This window comes from Hibiscus syriacus, unplaced genomic scaffold (assembly GCF_006381635.1).
Source record: "Hibiscus syriacus cultivar Baekdansim isolate YM2019G1 unplaced genomic scaffold, ASM638163v2 tig00112234_pilon, whole genome shotgun sequence".
NCBI lineage: Eukaryota > Viridiplantae > Streptophyta > Magnoliopsida > Malvales > Malvaceae > Hibiscus > Hibiscus syriacus.
The window spans coordinates 201,984-221,338 of record NW_024063278.1 but is presented as its reverse complement, the minus strand read 5'-3'; the positions used below and the strand labels follow the sequence as shown (position 1 = coordinate 221,338).

The 19,355-nt window shown below is 36.9% G+C and overlaps 1 protein-coding gene and 1 pseudogene across 1 annotated transcript; both read left to right on the top strand.

The window, feature by feature from the left end:
- The first annotated feature begins 15,035 nt into the window (after positions 1 to 15,035).
- On the top strand, positions 15,036 to 16,122 carry LOC120176330 (annotated as a pseudogene).
- Positions 16,123 to 17,665: 1,543 nt separating this feature from the next.
- On the top strand, positions 17,666 to 18,519 carry LOC120176329 (purine permease 1-like). Its single transcript, XM_039182773.1, has 3 exons — positions 17,666 to 17,792; positions 17,904 to 18,157; positions 18,358 to 18,519. The coding sequence occupies exons 1-3, from the start codon at positions 17,666 to 17,668 to the stop codon at positions 18,517 to 18,519; spliced, it is 543 nt and encodes a 180-aa protein (XP_039038704.1).
- Positions 18,520 to 19,355: the final 836 nt, after the last annotated feature.

Here is a 19,355-nt window from a genome sequence, read left to right as displayed (position 1 = left end):
ATTTGGAAAATCGCAATGCGATACTGACTATCGCAATGCAATTTTCCTAATTCGCATTGCGATTTACGTATTCGCGTTGCGATTTTCATAATTCGCAATGCGAATTAGGAAAATCGCAATGCGAATACGTAAATCGCAATGCGAATCTTACTATCGCAATGCGATTTACATAGCGCCATTCGTATTAACGCGTATTTTTTTTTCAAATTCCAAACATGAATTTTTTCTTAATAAATCGGAAACTGAACCGTCCACAGTAATTGCAACTCATAACCTCAAACCTAAAATCACAACACTCAGTCCCATCTCCATCTCTCACTCTCTACGGTGAAATCCGTCCCCATCTCCGAAGATTTCCGTCCCCATCGCCGGCGAAATCCCTCACAACCATTCACAGTCAAAAATCCCTCACAATCATTCAGAAATGGAAAATCAACCTCCGAGGGTTAGTTTTGTTTTATTTTTATTTTGAAATTTTTGCATTATTTTAGGTTTTTCATATTGAGATTGATGATAAGTTTACTGGTAATTTCAATAATAGATTAACCATTTCACTTAGATTTCTTATTAAATTCATTCGATTGCTGCCAATACTGCTAAACTGTTTAGCCTGTGAAGTTAGTATTTGTCTTTGTTTTGTCTTTTGGTTGAAGTAATGCAGAAGAAGAATAGTTTCGAGAATGAAAATCGCAACGCGGAAATAACTATCGCAACGCGAAATAAAAATCGCAACGCGAAACCAAAATTGCATTGCGATTTTCATTTCGCGTTGCGATTCTCTCGTTGCGATAGTCATTTCGCGTTGCGATTCTCTCGTTGCGATAGTCATTTCCGCGTTGCGATTCTCATTATCTCGTTGCGATTTTCATTTCAACCAAAAGACAAAACAGTGTTGCAAATTTTAGTTTCAAGAATAAACTACTATTTATGTTTATTGTTTTTTGTATATCTTGACAGTGTAGTTTTTGGTATATCTAACTTGGTATGTTTATTGTTTTTGTAGAAATTTTTTTCGGCTTCATTGACATTAAGGAATAAAGTTAGCCTAGCCACTACAATTGCTTCGAAGCTTTCACCTGCACAAAGAAAATTGTTTGAGGAAACCTGCTTCGGGCCATGGCTGAGAGTACAGCATCCGGGTGGAGATGCTAATTTGACCCATTTGTGGCTTCAGACTATGACTAGCGATCTACCCGACAGTATACAACGTGGTGAGGAAGAGATATGGTTTCATTTTCCACCGGCGTATACTTGTTTTGGGCGGAAGGAGTTCTGCTTAATCACTGGTCTATGATTCGGACACGATGATGTAGGCCGGTACACTCGTCATATCACCCTGCCATCATGGTTATCTAGGGTTTTTCCTGATGAGTCAATAGAGAAGCCGAACTTACACGTCGACGACATGAAGAAATTGTTTAAAAAGAAAGATGATTTTACTCGGATGAATGACGTCGATGTTGTCCGAGTATGCCTTCTACTACTTTTGTATGCCGGCTTTTTAGGCAGAGAGGCCAGACAACCTATTCCTCAGGAGCTAATATTATTGGTAGAGGACCTAAATGCATGGAATCTGTTTCCGTGGGGTTCGTATATATGGAAAGCTACCTGAACTAAGTTGTCGTCTGCCTTTGATGACCGCAAAAGTTTGCGGGGCGATGGGTCGAAATACACTTTGTCAGGCTTTGTTTGGGCCTTTAAGGTAAGAATTTCTATATAATGTTTTCAAAATTATAATTAATTATTTAACAATTACTAATGTTTATATTGTTTGTAGATTTGGATATTCGAGGCCTTTCCCGCCATGAAGACATATGCAATAAAAACTTCAAATGATATTCCCAGGGCTATTTCCTGGAAGAGGAAACGTCTGTTGGATTGGGAAGACTTAATACCATATGCGACAATAAATAATGTAAGTTAACACAAATACTATCATATATAAACAAGTTATTAATAGTAGACGTTTAACTTTGTTTGAGTTTTTATATTTTTAGGAGGCCAACATTCCATTAATGAGACTGACACCCACGGAGACTAAGCTTGCCACTGATTGGTGGCAAGCTAGTTAGCGTTTTCTTGATGGCACGAATGATGAGCAGCCTCCACTTCCTCCACTTCGAGAGCCATCACCTCACCCAGAGCCATCACCTGATCGACCCGACTATACACCTCTACAACGAGAGCCATCACCTATCCCGTCACATCATCGAGCCTCTTCTCCACCATCACCTCATGATAGGCGACCGGCAAAGATGCCATGACTTCTATCTCCCTGTTCTCCACCTCCACGGGATGAGTCAAGGGAGTTACGTGATGAGGTCAATGCCTTGCGTGAGGAGATCGGTACTCTACGCGATAACGATAGTGCATGGCGTGTGGAGGTGTCTACTTTACGTGGTGAGGTTGCCGCTCTACGTGAGATGATAGTATCGTTGTAGAATGAGGTTTATACTCTACACAACGAGGTAAGTTTAAGATTTTCCATATTTAACTTGATGATAAATTTACTCGTAATTTCACTTAAATTAACCATTTCACTTAGATTGCTTAGTAAATTTATTCGGTTACTGCCAATACTGCTAAACTGTTTATTAACACTGTGAAGTTAGTATTTGTCTTTGTTTTGTCTTTTGGTTGAAAGTTTGAAATATATTTGTCTTTGTTTTCACTGTTTAAATATCATGTCTGTTTATTTACTGATATTTGTATTTAATTATTTAGCGGACCGATAAGGTGGATGCTTTACGTCGGGTTTTTCTTGCACGATAGAGTTCACGCATCAGACGGCGTGCACGTGCTATTAAGTCTCCGTATACCCCAATAGTGCGAAGACACCGCAAGAAGAAGCCCGACTCGCCTGTCATCCCTCAAGAGTCCACTCCTATCGTTGAAGAGGCCCCTATCATTCCTCGAGAGTCCCCTCCCACCGTTCAAGAGGCCACTGTCATCGTTGAAGAGGTCCCTCCCACCATTCAAGAGCCTGATTCACATGGCGTCATATGTAGGATTCTTGAGAAACCCTCTGACGTGCCGGACATGATGGATTCAAGTTGGCTCTCGTATGAGTTACCGACCAGTACCATACCAGTATCTGAAGTGGAGAGGAAACAACTACCGGACACAATTCTGGATAACACCCTTTGGGCTAAGACCGCAGTTGATTTTTATCTACATGAGCGAAGCCAGGGGTGTTTCACTGACATATGCAAGCTCAACGATGATATCTATTTGTTGCTTGATCGATCTTGGTGGGGCGTATTATTAGGGGTCGAAGACAATGGCTATTTCGATGGAGGGGTAAGTCTTATATTTTTCTTATATTTTAATTTGATTATTTTTTTTTAAATTTATGTAAGTTAATAATATATGTCTTTTTTTGTAAAACAGTATATCGATGCGTGGGTGTCACGTCTTCTAATAATTAGGAAACTTAAGGAAAATAAAAGAAATACACGATATACAATTATACTGACGTCTTTTAACGCCGTTCACTTGAAGAATCAACGAGATGAATCATTTGCGTTGGGCAATGGACAAGCTAAACTTTATCCTGCATGGTGGGAGGTCGATAAGGTTAGTGTTTATTTTATATTGAGTTTAAAGGTATTCATAAATAAGTGCGCAAATGAATGAATTATTACTTATGATTGCAGGTGTTTATCCCTGTTTTGGAATGTAACCATTGGCTTCTCGTCGAGCTTCAGATCCCATCCCTTAAGGCAATAGTATATGACAGCATGATAAATTACATATCATTGGTTGATTTAAGAGATATTATTAAGGGATGGAGCTCTTATTTGGCTAAATTCTTGGATGCGATAAATTATTGGACTCGTTCTGGAAACAAGAAGCCAAAGAAGCTCAATATTACAGTTAGCAGAGACGAGACCGCACCACAACAAACGAAAGGACCCAGAGGGGATTGTGGTCCTCTCGTATGCTTGGCGTTGGACCGTTTGATCACATGAAGTATAAAGTATCTACCTCCCACCGATATAAATAGAGCTGCAGTAGGCTTGTGGTTTCGACATTATATGGCTAGATCGATATATACGAGACGCTGCCTACCTGCATCCGCGTTATAAAAATGTCCATAAACAATTGGTATGTTTATAGGCTTGTGGTTTGAAAATGTTTGGTTAAGTACCTAGAATTCAATAATTTGTTGTTTGTAGGTTTTAGATGTGTAGAAAGTGTTGTTTGAGCAAATGTTTGGTTTATGCAGGTTAATCTCAGAAGTGAGCTGCGTGAAAATGATGTATGGCTGCAAAAGTTGATTCAATAGTAGAAGTGTTATTTTCTCTAAGAATTATTGCTTATTTTTTGATTGTTTAATTGATTTGTAAAAGGTGATTTGTAAAAGTTGATTTGTTTAATTGATGTTAACATAATTCTTATTTGTGCTTGTTTAATTGATTGAAATGTAATGGTTGATTTTGTTGATTTCAATCTGCATTATGTTGAAGGCAAAAAGTACTATCGCAATGCGAAATGAAAATCGCAACGCGAAATGAAAATCGCAACAAGAGAATCGCAACGCGAAATTAAATTCGCGTTGCGATTTTCATTTCGCATTGCGATTCCCTCGTTGCGATTTTCATTTCGCATTGCGATTCTCTCTTTGCGATTTTCATTTCGCATTGCGATAGTAATTTCCGCGTTGCGATAGACATTAAGATGATTGCCTATTTAGTGATAACAACTGAACAGATCATAGCAATTTTCAAACTCAAGTTACTAATACATGCCTAACTGAAAATGTTAAAACTTCACACATAAAATCTACATAATACAACGTTTGCATTTAAAAATCACCTAAGTTAACAGTCCCAAAAGGTGAAGCCATTTGTGATTGGGATTTTAAAGATGATTGCGCTTTTGATTGCCTTTTTCTTGACACCATATGAGCTTTGGATTTTGATGATGATCCATATTTTGGTAGAGGAAAAGATGATTGTGATGGCACTGGTGATCCACATGTCAAACTTGTATGACCACTTTCCTTGCACCGACTACATGTCGATCTCTTCTTCTCTTCACCCTTAGACGGTATACGATCGTGACTTTTTGGTCGGCCAGGTAGCCTTCTGTCCATGGCTGGTGGCAAAACTGTTTGTAAGTCATCTGGTATGTCCCACTCAAAAGGATGTGGAATAGGGTAGACAATCTCGGCATAAGTCTGTCGATATACTTCTGTAGTGTAGCAATCCATAGCGTATGTGCTTGAATCATCTTGGTTTAGATGAAGAGCAACTTTTATAACATGGCCACACGGATAACCAGATGTTTGCCATTTCATACAACTACACATCCTTGCATTTAGATCGACAAGCCCATTTAAGTTATTATCCAGTACTTCAAACAAAGTGTTTGAACATGGTTCAACTCTCCATGACGTTGACTTCACAACATGTTTCGTTATCTTTTTTTTCAGTCCATGGTGTAACACGATGTTCCAATGTTCCTGTAAATTTAAATAAATAATACTTAGTAAAATATATGATAAGTTACGAATTCAAAGAAATAATACATGTATGGTTTCTTTTCTTGTAGTACCACTGTTGAATAGAGGCTCGAAAAAACTCCATTAACATAGTAATGGGTAATTTCCGGGAATGACGACTTAGAGCGTTGATTGATTCTGCACTATTAGATGTCATGAAACCATATCTTGCTCCAAGTTGATGTACTCTTGACCATCTTTCAAACCCGACATCTTCTAGTGTTTGAGCACACTGAGGCAAAACACGTCTTAAACAGTTTATATGCTTATTGAAATCCACTTCCCGATAAGCTTTTACAGCATTCCAGTATGTCCATTTGTGCTTTTTTATACCAGCAGACCTTGATTTTAGATTTCTATACAAATGAACACCACAAAGTCCATGAAAAAACATCTTGGAAACACCTTCTAACAGCGTTGTCAATTGAGTTTGCCCTATCGGATATGATTGTCAGATTGCTAATAGGACCTATGTAATCCCTAAGATGCCCCATAAACCATGTCCATGAATCAGAGGTTTCAGATTTGCCAACCCCGTAAGCTATTGGCAATATCCCATTGTTAGCATCCATGGCTACTGCTAATAAGTTTACTCCAAGGTATTGACCTTTCAAATGTGCTCCGTCAACTATAATAACTGGGCGCATGCAAGTAATAAACGAACGAATCTACAAAATAATATACACAAGAAATATAATCATTTAAATGTGAAATGCATGTAACTAACAGAAATGAGTCAACAGAATTATATTGATTTACTAACCGCAGCACCAATGGCGATAAACAGCAACTCAAAGCGTCCATCTCTATCTGTTTTGATATGAGTTACCGATCCAGGATTTTTCAGCTTTAAATTGTGACAATAAGCCGGCAGTTGGGCAAACGATGCTTCTGCCGACCCCCTCAACAATTCCAAGGCATAACATTTGGCTCTCCAAGCTTGAGAATATGATATACTAATCTTGAACCGAGCATTCATGTCAGTCATAATTTCATGTCCCCGATATACCCTGCCATTCAAAAACATTAACTCAGCCAGAAAACCACCCAACACCTTTTTGTTTGCCTGTCTATGGTGAGGAAAAACTTGGGTTCTTGAACATGTATGTTTATCAATAAAAGTCCTAACTTGAAACATTTCGCAATCTTTTATCCTCTTTGCAATCATACGCCACGTACAGTTTTTGTCAATCATACACCTTGTTTCGAAACGATCTTTGCTTGATTTGTTAACTTTTAGTTGATAGCCATCTTCCACACATTTCGTATACAAAGCTATCTTCAAGTCTTCCTTTGTATCAAAACAATCATCTTTCTTGATACGAATAACTTTTGTGTAACAATCAACTGCTTTCTTTACCAACTCTTCTTCCGGTATCTGAAGTAATTCTGGCATATTCCAGTTATACTTCCGTGGCATTTTCTTTTCTTCGAGGACTTTTTCTTCTTCTTTTTCTTCTTCTTTTTCTTCTTCAGGATTATATGAATTACAGAATGGATGTTCAACATGTTCATTCACAGCCTCCACTTCCTCCTCATTATCATCAACAACATCTTCCTCGGCAACGGTTGTTTCATCATCAAAATTCGGGTGTTGACCAATATCAAAATCATTACACGCAGGGTCTGTTTCTTCTTCTGAAACATCATCAAAATCCGAGTATTGACCAATATCAAAGTCCGGGTATTGACCAAGATCAAATTTCGAACACTGACTAGTACTCATAATTTTTTCTGTTGGCTCATCATCGTCTAATTGGTCAATACGAAAACCGGAATTTGGTGCTGAAAGTTGATTGGGATTTGGATTAGAGAAAGGTTGTGGGTTTTGAGAAAAACTTAGTTGATTACTACCCGCTACTGACCCAACAATACTACTTCTAGGTTCAACAACATACAATGTAACATCATCACTTGAAACACTAATGTAAGCAATGAATCGTTCAACATCTTCATTGTCGGTTAACAAATAAACTTTACCATTCCTCTGATAAGATAGCCTAAATCCACTTAGGGGCTCTAAATTCAATTTCTTTGAAACACGTAACATTAGAGTTTCATAAGTTAACTTTTTTAATGACAGTTTTAGTTGAAGATTCATGGGTAAAGGCATATATTGTAAAACACCATGAACATTCTCCCATGACCCTCCAAAACACAAATCTATCCAAACATGATCAACATTAGATGATTTCATGGTTGTAAATTAATTTACTAAACAAACGAGCTGCGAAACTAAGACCTGTTGCCGGATGGGGAAGGATGTAGGAACGGATACAGGAACGGATGTCGCTGGAGAGAGTGATAGATGGAGATGGAATGAGTTGCGATTTAGGGATTTAGGTTATGAGTTGTTTCTTCTGCATAGATATATACACAAAAAATTTGTGTTGCGAAACTAAAACCTATTGCGAACTTTGAAAATCGCATTGCGATTCTGTATTATCTCGTTGCGAAAGTAAGTATCGCGTTGCGATTTTCCTAATTCGCAATGTGAATAAGTAAATCGCAATGCGAATTTGGAAAATCGCAATACGATACTGACTATCGCAACGAGATAATACAAAATCGCAACGAGATTCTGACTTTCGCAACGAGATTCTGAAAATCGCAATCATCTTCAAAATCCCAATCACAACCGGCTTCACCTTTTGGGACTGTTAACTTAGGTGATTTTTAAATGCAAACGTTGTATTATGTGTATTTTATGTGTGCACTTTTAACATTTTCAGTTAGGCATGTATTAGTAACTTGAGTTTGAACATTGCTATGATCTGTTCAGTTGTTATCACTTATTAGACATTCATTTGACTATCGCAACGGGGAAATCGCAACGCGAAAATGGCTATCGCAACGCGAAAATGGCTATCGCAATTCGAAATGAAAAATCGCAACGCGAAAATGGCTATCGCAACTAGAAAATTGCAATGCGAAATGAAAATCGCATTGCGATTTTCTCGTTGCAATTTTCATTTCGCATTGCGATTTTCATTTCGCATTGCGATTTTCTCGTTGCGATAGTCAGTTTCGTGTTGCGATAGTCTGTTTTGCCTTCAACATAATGCAGATTGAAAATCAACAAATCAACTATTACATTTCAATCAATTAAACAAGCACAAATAAGAATTATGTACACACCAATTAAACAAATCAACATTTACAAATCATTTTTTACAAATCAATTAAACAATCAAAAAATAATAATAATTCTTATTTCCTCATCAATTATTGAATCAATGAATCAACTTTTGTACCCGTATATCTATTTCATGCAGCTCACTTAAGGATTAACCTGCAAAAACCAAACATTTGCTCAAACAAGACTTCCTACACATCTAAAACCTATAAACAGCAAATTATTGAATTATAGGTACTTAACCAAACATTTTCAAACCAAAAGGAGTATATATGTTAATAAAACTTGCATTTGACTTACCAATTAACAATGGATACTTTCATAACGCGGATGCAGGTAGGCAGCGTCTAGAATATATCGCTCTAGCCATATAATGCCGAAACCACAAGCCTACTGCAGCTCTATCTCTATCGGTGGGAGGTAGAAACCCTGTGCTTCCCGTCGTCAAACGCGCCAAGCACATGCATACGAGAGGACCATAATCCCCTCTGCCTCCCGGCGATTGTTGTGGCACGGTCTCGTCTCTGACAACTGTGACATTGAACTTCTTTGGCTTCTTGTGTCCAGAATGAGTCCAATAATTAATCCCATCCAAGAATTTAGCTAAATGAGAGCTCCATCCCTTGATAATATCTCTCAAATCAGACAGTGATATGTAATTTATCATGCTGTCATATACTATTATCTTCAAGGATGGGAGCTAAAGTTGGACGAGAAGCCAATGACGACGTTCCAAAACAGGGATAAACACCTGCAATCATAAGTAATAATTCATTTATTTGCGCACTTATTTATGAACACCTTTAAAAAATTTAAAAAATAAACACTAACCTTATCGACCTCCCACCATGCAGGATAAAGTTTAGCTTGTCCGTTGCCCAACGAAAATGATTCATCTCGTTGATTCTTCAAGTGAACTGCGTGAAAAGCCGCCGGCATTATTGTATATCGCGAATTTTTTTTATTTTTCCTAAGCTTCCTTATTATTAGAAGACGTGACACCCACGCATCGATATGCTGTTTTACAAAAAAAAGACATATATTAGTGAATTACATTAATTTTTAAAAAAAATAATCAAAATCATATATAAGTCAAATATAAGACATACCTCCCCATCGAAATAGCCACTGTCTTCAACCCCTAATAGCACACCCCACCAAGACCGATCAAGCAACAAAAACATTTCATCGTTGAGTTTGCTTATGTCAGTGTAACACCCTTGGCTCCGCTCATGTAGATAAAAATCAACTGCGGTCTTAGCCCAAAGGGTATTATCCACAATTGTTTCTGGTAGTTGTCTCCTCTCCACTTCAGATACCGGAAGGGTACTAGCCGGTAACTCATACGAGAGCCAACTCTCATCCATCATGTCCGGAACCGGTGGGGGTTTCTCAATACTTCGATATATTACCCCATGTGAATCGGGCTCTGGAATGGTGGGAGGGACCTCTTCAACGATGACAGTGGCCTCTTGAACGGTGGGGGGACTCTTGAGGGAGGATAGGGGCCTCTTGAACGATTGGAGGGGACTCTTGAGGGATGATAGGTGAGTCGGGCTTCTTCTTGCGGAGTCTTCGCACCATTGGGGTGAACGGAGACGTAATAGCACGTCCACGCCGTCTGATGCGTGAACTCCGTCGTGCAAGGAAAACCCGACGTAAAGCATCCACCTTATCGGGCCGCTAAAAAAAATTAATACATAAATCAGTAAATAAACAGACATGATATTAAACAAAGACAAATATGTTTCAAACTAGCATTGTATTCACCCAAGTCATTATTCTATCATAGTTCACAAAATGCTCAGATAACATTCCAGAAGTAAGCACTTATATAAACATTTAAAAGGACAATATATATAAACATTCCAGAAGAAGAATAGTTTACTTTCGCAACACGAAACTTAAAATCGCAACGCGAAAATGACTATCGCAACGCGGAAATGGCTATCGCAATGCGAAATGAAAATCGCAACGACAAAATCGCAATGCGAAATGAAAATCGCAACGACAAAATCGCAATGCGAAATGAAATCGCAACGACAAAATCGCAACGCGAAACACAAATCGTATTGCGACTTTCATTTCGCATTGCGATTTTGTCGTTGCGATTTTCATTTCGTATTGCGATTTTGTCGTTGCGATTTTCATTTCGCATTGCGATAGCCATTTCCGCGTTGCGATAGTCATTTTCATGTTGCGAAAGTAAACTATTCTTCTTCTGCAAATTGAAACTTGAATGGATTGCATTACTTCAACCAAAAGACAAAAACAAAACCAAAAACAAATACTAACAAAAACAGTTTAGCAGTATTGGCAGCAACCGAATGAATTACGAGTATGAAAAATCTTAAACTTACCTCGTTGCGTAGAGTATGAACCTCATTCTGCAACGATGCTACCATCTCACGTAGAGCGGCTACCTCACCGCGTAATGTAGACACCTCAACACGCCATGCACCATCGTCTTTGCGTAAAGTACCGACCTCCTCACGCAAGGCATTGACCTCATCACGTAACTCCCCTAACTCATCCCGTTGAGGTGGAGGTGGAGAACAAGGAGATAAACGTCGTGGCATCTTTGCCGGTCGCCTATCTTGCGGTGATGGTGGAGAAGAGGCTCGATGATATGACAGAATAGGTGATGGCTGTCGTTGTGGAGGTGTATAGTCGGGTCGATCAGATGATGGCTCTGGGTGAGGTGATAGCTCTGGGCGAGGTGATGGCTCCCGAAGTGGAGGTTGCTCATCAACCGTTCCATCAAAAAAACGCTTACTAGCTTGCCACCAATCAGTGGCAAGCTCAGCTTCCGTGGGTGTCAGCCTCTGTAGAGGAGTGTTGGCCTCCTAACAATATAAAAGCTCAAACAAAGTTAAACGTGTACTAGTAATAACTTGTTTATAAACATATGGTAGTATTTATATTAACTTACATTATTTATTGTTGTATACCGTAGTAAATCTTCCCATTGCAAGGGCCGTTTCCTCTTCCAGGAAATAGCCCTGGGAATATCATTTGAAGTTTTTATTGCATATGTCTTCATGGCGGGAAAGGCCTCAAATATCCAAATCTACAAACAATATAATAACAAACATTAGTAATTGTTAAATAATTACTTATAATTTTGGAAACATTATATAAAAATTCTTACCTTAAAGGCCCAAATAAGGCCTGTCAAAGTGTATTTGGAACCATCGCCATGCAAACTTTTTCTATCATCCAAGGCATACGATAACTTATTCCATGTAGCTTTCCATAAATACGAGCCCCACGGAAACAGGTTCCACGCATTTAGGTCTTTTACCAATTTGATTAGATCATTTGGAATAGGTTGTCTGGCCTCTTTGCCTAAAAAGCCGGCATGCAAAAGAATTAGAAGGCATACTCGGACAACGTCGACGTCATCCATCCGAGTAAAACCATCTTTCTTATTCAACAATCTTGTCAGGTCTTCTACATGTAGATTCAGCCTCTCCATCAAGAAAAACCCGGGATAGCCATAATGGGCGGGTAATGTGTCTAGTGTACCGACCTACATCATCGTGTCCGAAGCGTAGACCGGTGATTAAGCAAAACTCCTCCCGCCCAAAACACGTATACGCCGGTGGAAAATCAAACCATATCTCTTCATCACGACGTTGTATAGTCTCTGGTAGATCGCTAGTCATGGTTTGAAGAAACAGGTGTGTCAACATCGCATCTACACCGGGATGTTGTACTTTCAGCCATGGCCCGAAGCATGTATCCTCAAACATTTTTCTTTGTGCAGGTGAAAGCTTCGACGCAATTGTTTTGGCCAGGCTGACTTTATTTCTTAAGGTCAATTGAGCCAAATAAAAGTTCTACAAAAACAATAAACATACTAAGTTAGATATACCAAAAACTACACTGTGAAGATATACCAAAAACAATAATAAACATAAAGAGTAGTAGTTTATTCTTCAAACTTAAATTTGCAACACTGTGAATTTCGTATTTGTCTTTGTTTTTTGGTTGAAGTAATGCAATTCATTCAAGTTTCAATTTGCAGAAGAAGAATAGTTTATGAAAATGAAAATCGCAACACGAAAATGACTATCGCAACGCGAATTTGACTATCGCAACGCGAATTTGACTATCGCAACGAGAGAATCGCAACGCGAAACTAAAATCGCGTTGCGATTTGCATTTCGCGTTGCGATTCTCGGTTGATTTAATAAGCAATCTAAGTGAAATGGTTAATCTATTATTGAAATTACCAGTAAACTTATCATCAATTTCAATATGAAAAACCTAATGATAATGCAAAAATTTCAAAAAGAAAATAATTAAAAAACTAACCCTCGTTGGTTGATTTGGTTGATTTTCCATTTCTGATTGTGAGGGTGGCTCTGAGAGATGGAGATAGACGGATTTCGCCGGAGATGGGGACGGATTTCGTCGGAGATGGGTGAGAGAGTGAGAGATGGAGATGGGACTAAGTTGTGATTTTAGGTTTTAGGTTATGAGTTGCGATTACGAGATATATTGTGGACGGTTCAGTGTTCCAATATATTAATATTCGTGTTTGGAATTTAAAAATAAAATACTTGGCCAGGATACTAATGGCGCTTTGAAAATCGCATTGCGATTATGTATTATCGCGTTGCGAAAGTCAGAATCGCGTTGCGAAAGTCAGAATCGCTTTGCGAAAGTCAGTATCTCGTTGCGATTTTGTATTATCGCATTGCGATAGTAAGTATCGCATTGCGATAGTCAGTATCGCATTGCGATTTTCCTAATTCGCGTTGCGATTTACTTATTCGAATTGCGAATTGGGAAAATCGCAACGACACTGTAGACCATCGCAACGCGATTTTCAACTATCGCAACGCGAAATGCAACGCGAATTTGCGATAATGGAGATCGTGTTGCGAATTAGCGATCGCATTGCGATTTTGTTGGTCATTTTGGCAAATCCGGAAAAAGTTGGTTAAAATCGTATATTATATGGGATTTTTGGTCACTGATGTTATTTTCTCTTGAAGAAATTATTAGATAATCTCGACTTACTGTATTACCTATGGTATCAATTAATAATATTTATTCATATTATTTATTATAATTACAGATGACATAATGAGTGAGGTCAATGAAATAATTTATCTTGCATTTGGCTCAGTATCCTGCCAATACATCGGCAATGAAATTTCGGTTCGTGTAGTGCAAGTCGCTTATTTCTTGTTAGGTTTGTATTTCATTACGAGGCACTATGATTTGCTTTACCTTTTTGGTAAAGTTAAAATTTGTTGGAAACGCTCATATGTGGCAACTTTAATATAAGGTTAAAATAAGGTGTTATCGATTTTATTATTGTTTAAATAATAAAATCGGTAAAAAATAACTGAAAATATTATTATGTCTTAAAAATAATTGGTTTTATTATTATTGGGGTTTTAATCAGATTTTCGAAAAAATGACCGAAAATATTATTAGGCGCTAAAAATAATCAAAAACATTACTAAACGTTAAAAAATTGACCGAAAATATTAAAAAATAATGTTTTAAGTAAAAATAATATTACCGATAATTTTTTACTGATTTTATTATTTAAATAATAAAAAAATCAATAATATCTTATTTTAACTTTATATTAAAGCGCTGCAGTATAACTACCCAAATTTATTAGGTTTCTTTGTCAAATCATTAAAATGATGGGGTGCATATGGGCTGCTGTCATAAATCAACAGTGATTTGGTCTACCTTGCCTCGTCACACCTTGGAAATTCAAAGTTTTTCTTCATTTGCATAATATATTTTTAATATATCTTCAAAAAGAATTAGAAGTAAAATAATATCTTTATATAATATTTAAACATAATAATGAGATGAGATGAATAGAGATCAGACGAGTATAAAATTATAAAATTTGTTCTATTACTTACGACGAATCTATTTTCCATCTTCGTATTTGTTTCTCTACCTATAAATATATACTTATTTAATTAAATACAAAGTGAGATAAACCCTTGAAATCCGTCCTAATAATATCCATAATTTAAAGTGTTATACCCTAAAATAAAGTGAAAATGATGTTAGATTTGTAACAAGAACTTGGGAGGTGGGAGGGTGATCGGTAGAAAAGCCTTTTTCTCTTAAATTTCTATGCTCTTAAGTCTTTACTCATAGAGCATAATTGGATATGCTATTCTATTGGTTTTTTTCTTTTTCTTTTCTAACATTCAACAGCTCAGAACAAATATTTTAAATCTCTCTTATCTATCGGCTACTTTTCATATGACCTTTAAGTTGCTTATTTTAGAAATATCTTGTTTAATAAACCTCTAAAATTCTGTGTTCTTACAGAGTGGTAGCAACAAATATAAAAATATTAAAAACAGAATTTAAACACAATATTTTTTGTGTAATAAATCAATGGAGGGGAAGGAATCTAAACCTGAAGATACCACTATGAAAAAAAATTCTTCTGGCAATAAACTGCATCATCCTTACTACAGGCAACAGCGGCGGTTCACTTGTATCGCGCGTCTACTTCCTCCATGGGGGAAAACGGATCTGGTTCTCGAGCTTCCTCCAGAGTCCAGACTGCAGCTTGGCCCATCTACTTATTCATCATTGCTGGTTATTACATTTACCGTTCTAGGACGACCGAACCCGCATCGAAAAACAAGCTTTTCTGTATGAAACCACAATTTTTCATGCCCTCCGTCGTCATCGGAATCCTCACGGGCCTTGACAACTACTTTTTTGCTTATGGCGTGGCTCTTCTTCCCGTTTCGACTTGTAATTTAATCCTCGCTTCGCAGTTGGATTTCACGGTATTTTGACTGTGCCTGCGAGCCGCAGTGAGACTGAGAATGAATCTACCAGGAAATACACAATAGGGTTCTGAATTACCTTAGCTGCAGCGGCTATGGATTAGTATTGCCTTTAGTGGAACTAATGTACCAAAAGGCAAATCAAGAAATTACCTACGCTGCTGGAGATTCAGCTGGTGACAAGTGTGTTCTCTACTTCCTTTTGCACCATCGGCATGCTCATTAACAATGATTTCAAGGTACTTATTCCTTTGCTAATCCAATGAAGCCAAATACTTGAGACAACTTATACATTGATTTTTGGGGTGCAGGCAATTGGAAGGAAGGCAAAGGAATTCGAGTTAGGAGAAACGAAATATTACATGGTTGCGATTTTTAGTGCAATATTGTGGCAGGGTTATTTCCTGGGAGGAATAAGAACAGTGTTTTGTGGTTCATCTCCGTTATCAGGCATGGTGATGGCCATTCATTTGCCTATTTTGGAGATTTTGGCAATGATTTTCTTCCGGGAGAAATTTGAAACAGGGAAGGGTTTGTCCCTTGTGCTCTCGCTCTGGGGCTTCCTTTCATACTTCCATCCTGACCTGAAAAAAATTAAGACAAGGAAAAAGAAAGAAACTCCTGAAACCCAAACCAAATCAGTTGAGCTTCCCAATCGTCCCAAGGACGACTCTAGTGTTTAGATCATCCTTGCAATTTCGGTTCTAGCTTTGTTTGATTAAATAGATTTTTTTCTTTCTTTTCAGCTAGTTAGATAATAAATTTCCTATACCTAGTTCCTGTAACAACTATTCGTAATTTAAATTTCCCTAGTTATTATAGTTTTTTATACACTTGGGAAGTATTGAGATTTCAACTTTAAATTTAATAAAATTTATTTTTAAAAATAATTATAAATAAGGTAAAATACACAAATGATCCCCAAGTACAGGGTGGTGCTTTATTGAGCTCCACAACTATTAAAAATTATAAAATGATCATCTAATTATATGATGTTGCTTTGTTGAGTCCCTCAACTATTAAAAGTTACAAAATAATTACTCGACTATTCATATGTTTAAGACTTATTATTTTCCGTTAAAAAATTTGATGGTTGTCTAAATTGGATGTTAACATGTTGATTAGAATATGATAGTCGTTTGAGATTCTAGGGTCAAATTTTATCATATCTCAATCAATATGTTAATGTTCAGCTTAGACTAACGTCAATTTTTACTGTCAAGCAAGACGTAAAACAATTTGTTGAGAAACACACGTACTGTTACAATTTAAATATAAGAGGCATAGAGAGGAAGCATTATTATATAAAACCCCCTGTAAATTATTTTTTTTAACATTAACCCCTTAGTAGATTTGTTAGAAAAATAACCCAAACTATTTACGTAGGACTATCTCACGTCCTATAAAACACGTTTAATGGATCTCGCATTTTATGGGACGCGAGATACATCAACTTTTCCAGATAAAGTCATTTAATATTAGACAAAGAATATAATAAATGCATGAAACTTTTGTTTTGTAAAATGCGAAGTCCGACCTCGCTCTCTGCATAATGCTAGGTTATTCTAAATGATAGTTTAGGTGTATTTTTCTAACTACTCTGTTAAAGGGTTAATGTTAAAAAAATAATTTATGGGAGTTTTTAATATAATAACGTGGGCAGTAAAATAGTGTAAAATAGGACAGGATATTTCTATTCAGAACTTGGGAGGTTAATCTACCGGTGGAAAACCCTTTTTCCTTAATTGGAGACGTTATTCTGTCGGTTTTTCAATTTTCTTTTCTCACATTCAACGACTCAAATCAAATATTTTGAATCTCTTTTATCTAACGGATACTTTTCTTTTGCCCTTATTTATTCCTTAAGTTCCTTATTCTAGAAATATCCTCCTTAATAAACTTCTAATATTCAGTGTTTTAAAAGAGTGGGTAGAAACAAATATGCAAATACAAAAAATATAGAATTTAAACACCATATTTTTGTGTAATAAATCAATGGAGTGGAACGCACCTAAACATGAAGATAAAACCAAAACAATTCTGCTAGCAATAAATTGCATCATCCTTATTATAGGCAACAACGGTGGTTCGCTTGTATCGTGCGTCTACTTCCTCCATGACGGGAAACGAATCCGGTTCTCAAGTTGCCTCTAGACCGCAGCTTGGCCCATCTACTTTCTCATCAACGCTGGTTCTTACATTTAACATTCTAGGACGGTCGAGCCCATGTCGAAAAACAAGCTTTTCTACATGAAATTGCAATTGTTCATGCCCTTCGCCATTATCGGAATCCTCATGGTCCTTGACAACTACTTTTTCGCCTATAGCGTGGTTTTTCTTCCCGTTTCGTCCTGTAATTTAATCCTGACCTCATAGTTGACTTTCACTGTGGCGTTTTGTTTTCTATTGATGCAATAAAAGTTCAATGCTTACTCCATAAACGTTGTGTTTTTGTTAACAATAGGGGCAGGTATTTTGGTTATGCCTGCAAGTAGTAACGAGACAGAGACTGAATCTACCAGGAAATATACAATACGATTCTTAATGACCTTAGCAGCAACGGTTTTGTATGGATTGGTATTGTCTTTGATGGAATTAATGTACCAGACGGCAAACCAAGAAATCACCTACACTCTTGTGCTGGAGATTCAGCTGGTGACAAGTGTGTTCGCTACTGCCTTTTGCACCATCGACATGCCCATTAACAATGATTTTGAGGTACTTATTCCTTTTCTAATCCAATTAAATCAAATACTCGAGACAACTTATACATTGATTTTTGGGTGCTGGCAATTAGAAGGAAGGTAAAAGAATTCACTACATAAAAATAGATTTTTAGCGGAGTTTTTTCAGTTATATTCGAGCAGGGAGAACTGAAATATTACATGATTGCAGTTTTTAGTGCAATATTATGGCAGGGTTATTTCGTGGGAGGAATAGGAATAGTGTTTTTATGCATCATCTTTACTATATTAGGCATGGTGATGGTCATTCAATTGCTTATTTTGGAGATTTTGGTAGTAATTTTTTGGGAGAAGTTTAAAGCAGAGAAGGGTTTGTCTCTTGTTCTCTCGCTCTGAAGCTTGCTTTTTACTTCTATTCTAACATTAAGAAAATTAAGAAAAAAGAAAGAAAGAAATTGTCAAAACCCAAATCAAATTAGTTGAGCTTTCCAATCGTCCCGAGGACGACTCTAGTATTTAAATCATCTCTGCAATTTCAGGTTTCAGCTTTGTTTGATTAAATATTTTCTTCTTTCAGCTAGTTAGATAATAAATTGCCTATAGCCGCTCCTTGTAACAACTATTCATAATTTAAATTTCCCTAGTTTTTCTTGTTATATTTGTAAAGTTAAACAAAGATGCAGGGGCAAATGGGCACCGAATTCGGTGCCATAATTTTTTATTTTTTATGTAATAGGATTAATTATATTTTAGTCCCTACACACTTTAGGGTATTTATAAGATTAGTCCTTAAGCTTCAACTATAAATACTCTAATCCATTTAGCTTCAAAATCATCTCAAATCATTTCTTTCTCCACTACAAAGAGTTTAAAGAGTTTTCTTGTGAGTGTTTTGTAAATACCTGAAAATTTTCTCTCTTTAGTAAAAGATCTATAGCAGTCCGGAGACGTAGGCATAATTGGCTGAATTCTGTTATCAATTTCGGGTATTATTTTTCCGCTTTTATTTCGCATTCTCACTAATATGATTATAGGGAAATTTCTTGTTTATTTCCCAACAACTGGTAATCAGAGCTTTTGGTTGTGAATTTTGTCAATTTTTTTGTTAGATTACTATTTATTACTATTCACATGAATATTAAATTTAGTGAATAGTAAAAATTTTGTCGGTGATACGAATTTGTCGATGAAGGTGTTCTAATACACGGTGGCTCGCAAGAATTGTCAAAAAC

Excerpts from the sequence above, each read along its gene's own strand:
- LOC120176329 (XM_039182773.1), top strand. The coding sequence starts at position 17,666 with ATGTCGAAAAACAAGCTTTTCTACATGAAATTGCAATTGTTCATGCCC. Across the intron at positions 17,793-17,903 it reads TTTTCTTCCCGTTTCGTCCT|GGGCAGGTATTTTGGTTATG; the intron begins GTAATTTAATCC and ends TGTTAACAATAG. Across the intron at positions 18,158-18,357 it reads CCATTAACAATGATTTTGAG|GGTTATTTCGTGGGAGGAAT; the intron begins GTACTTATTCCT and ends ATATTATGGCAG.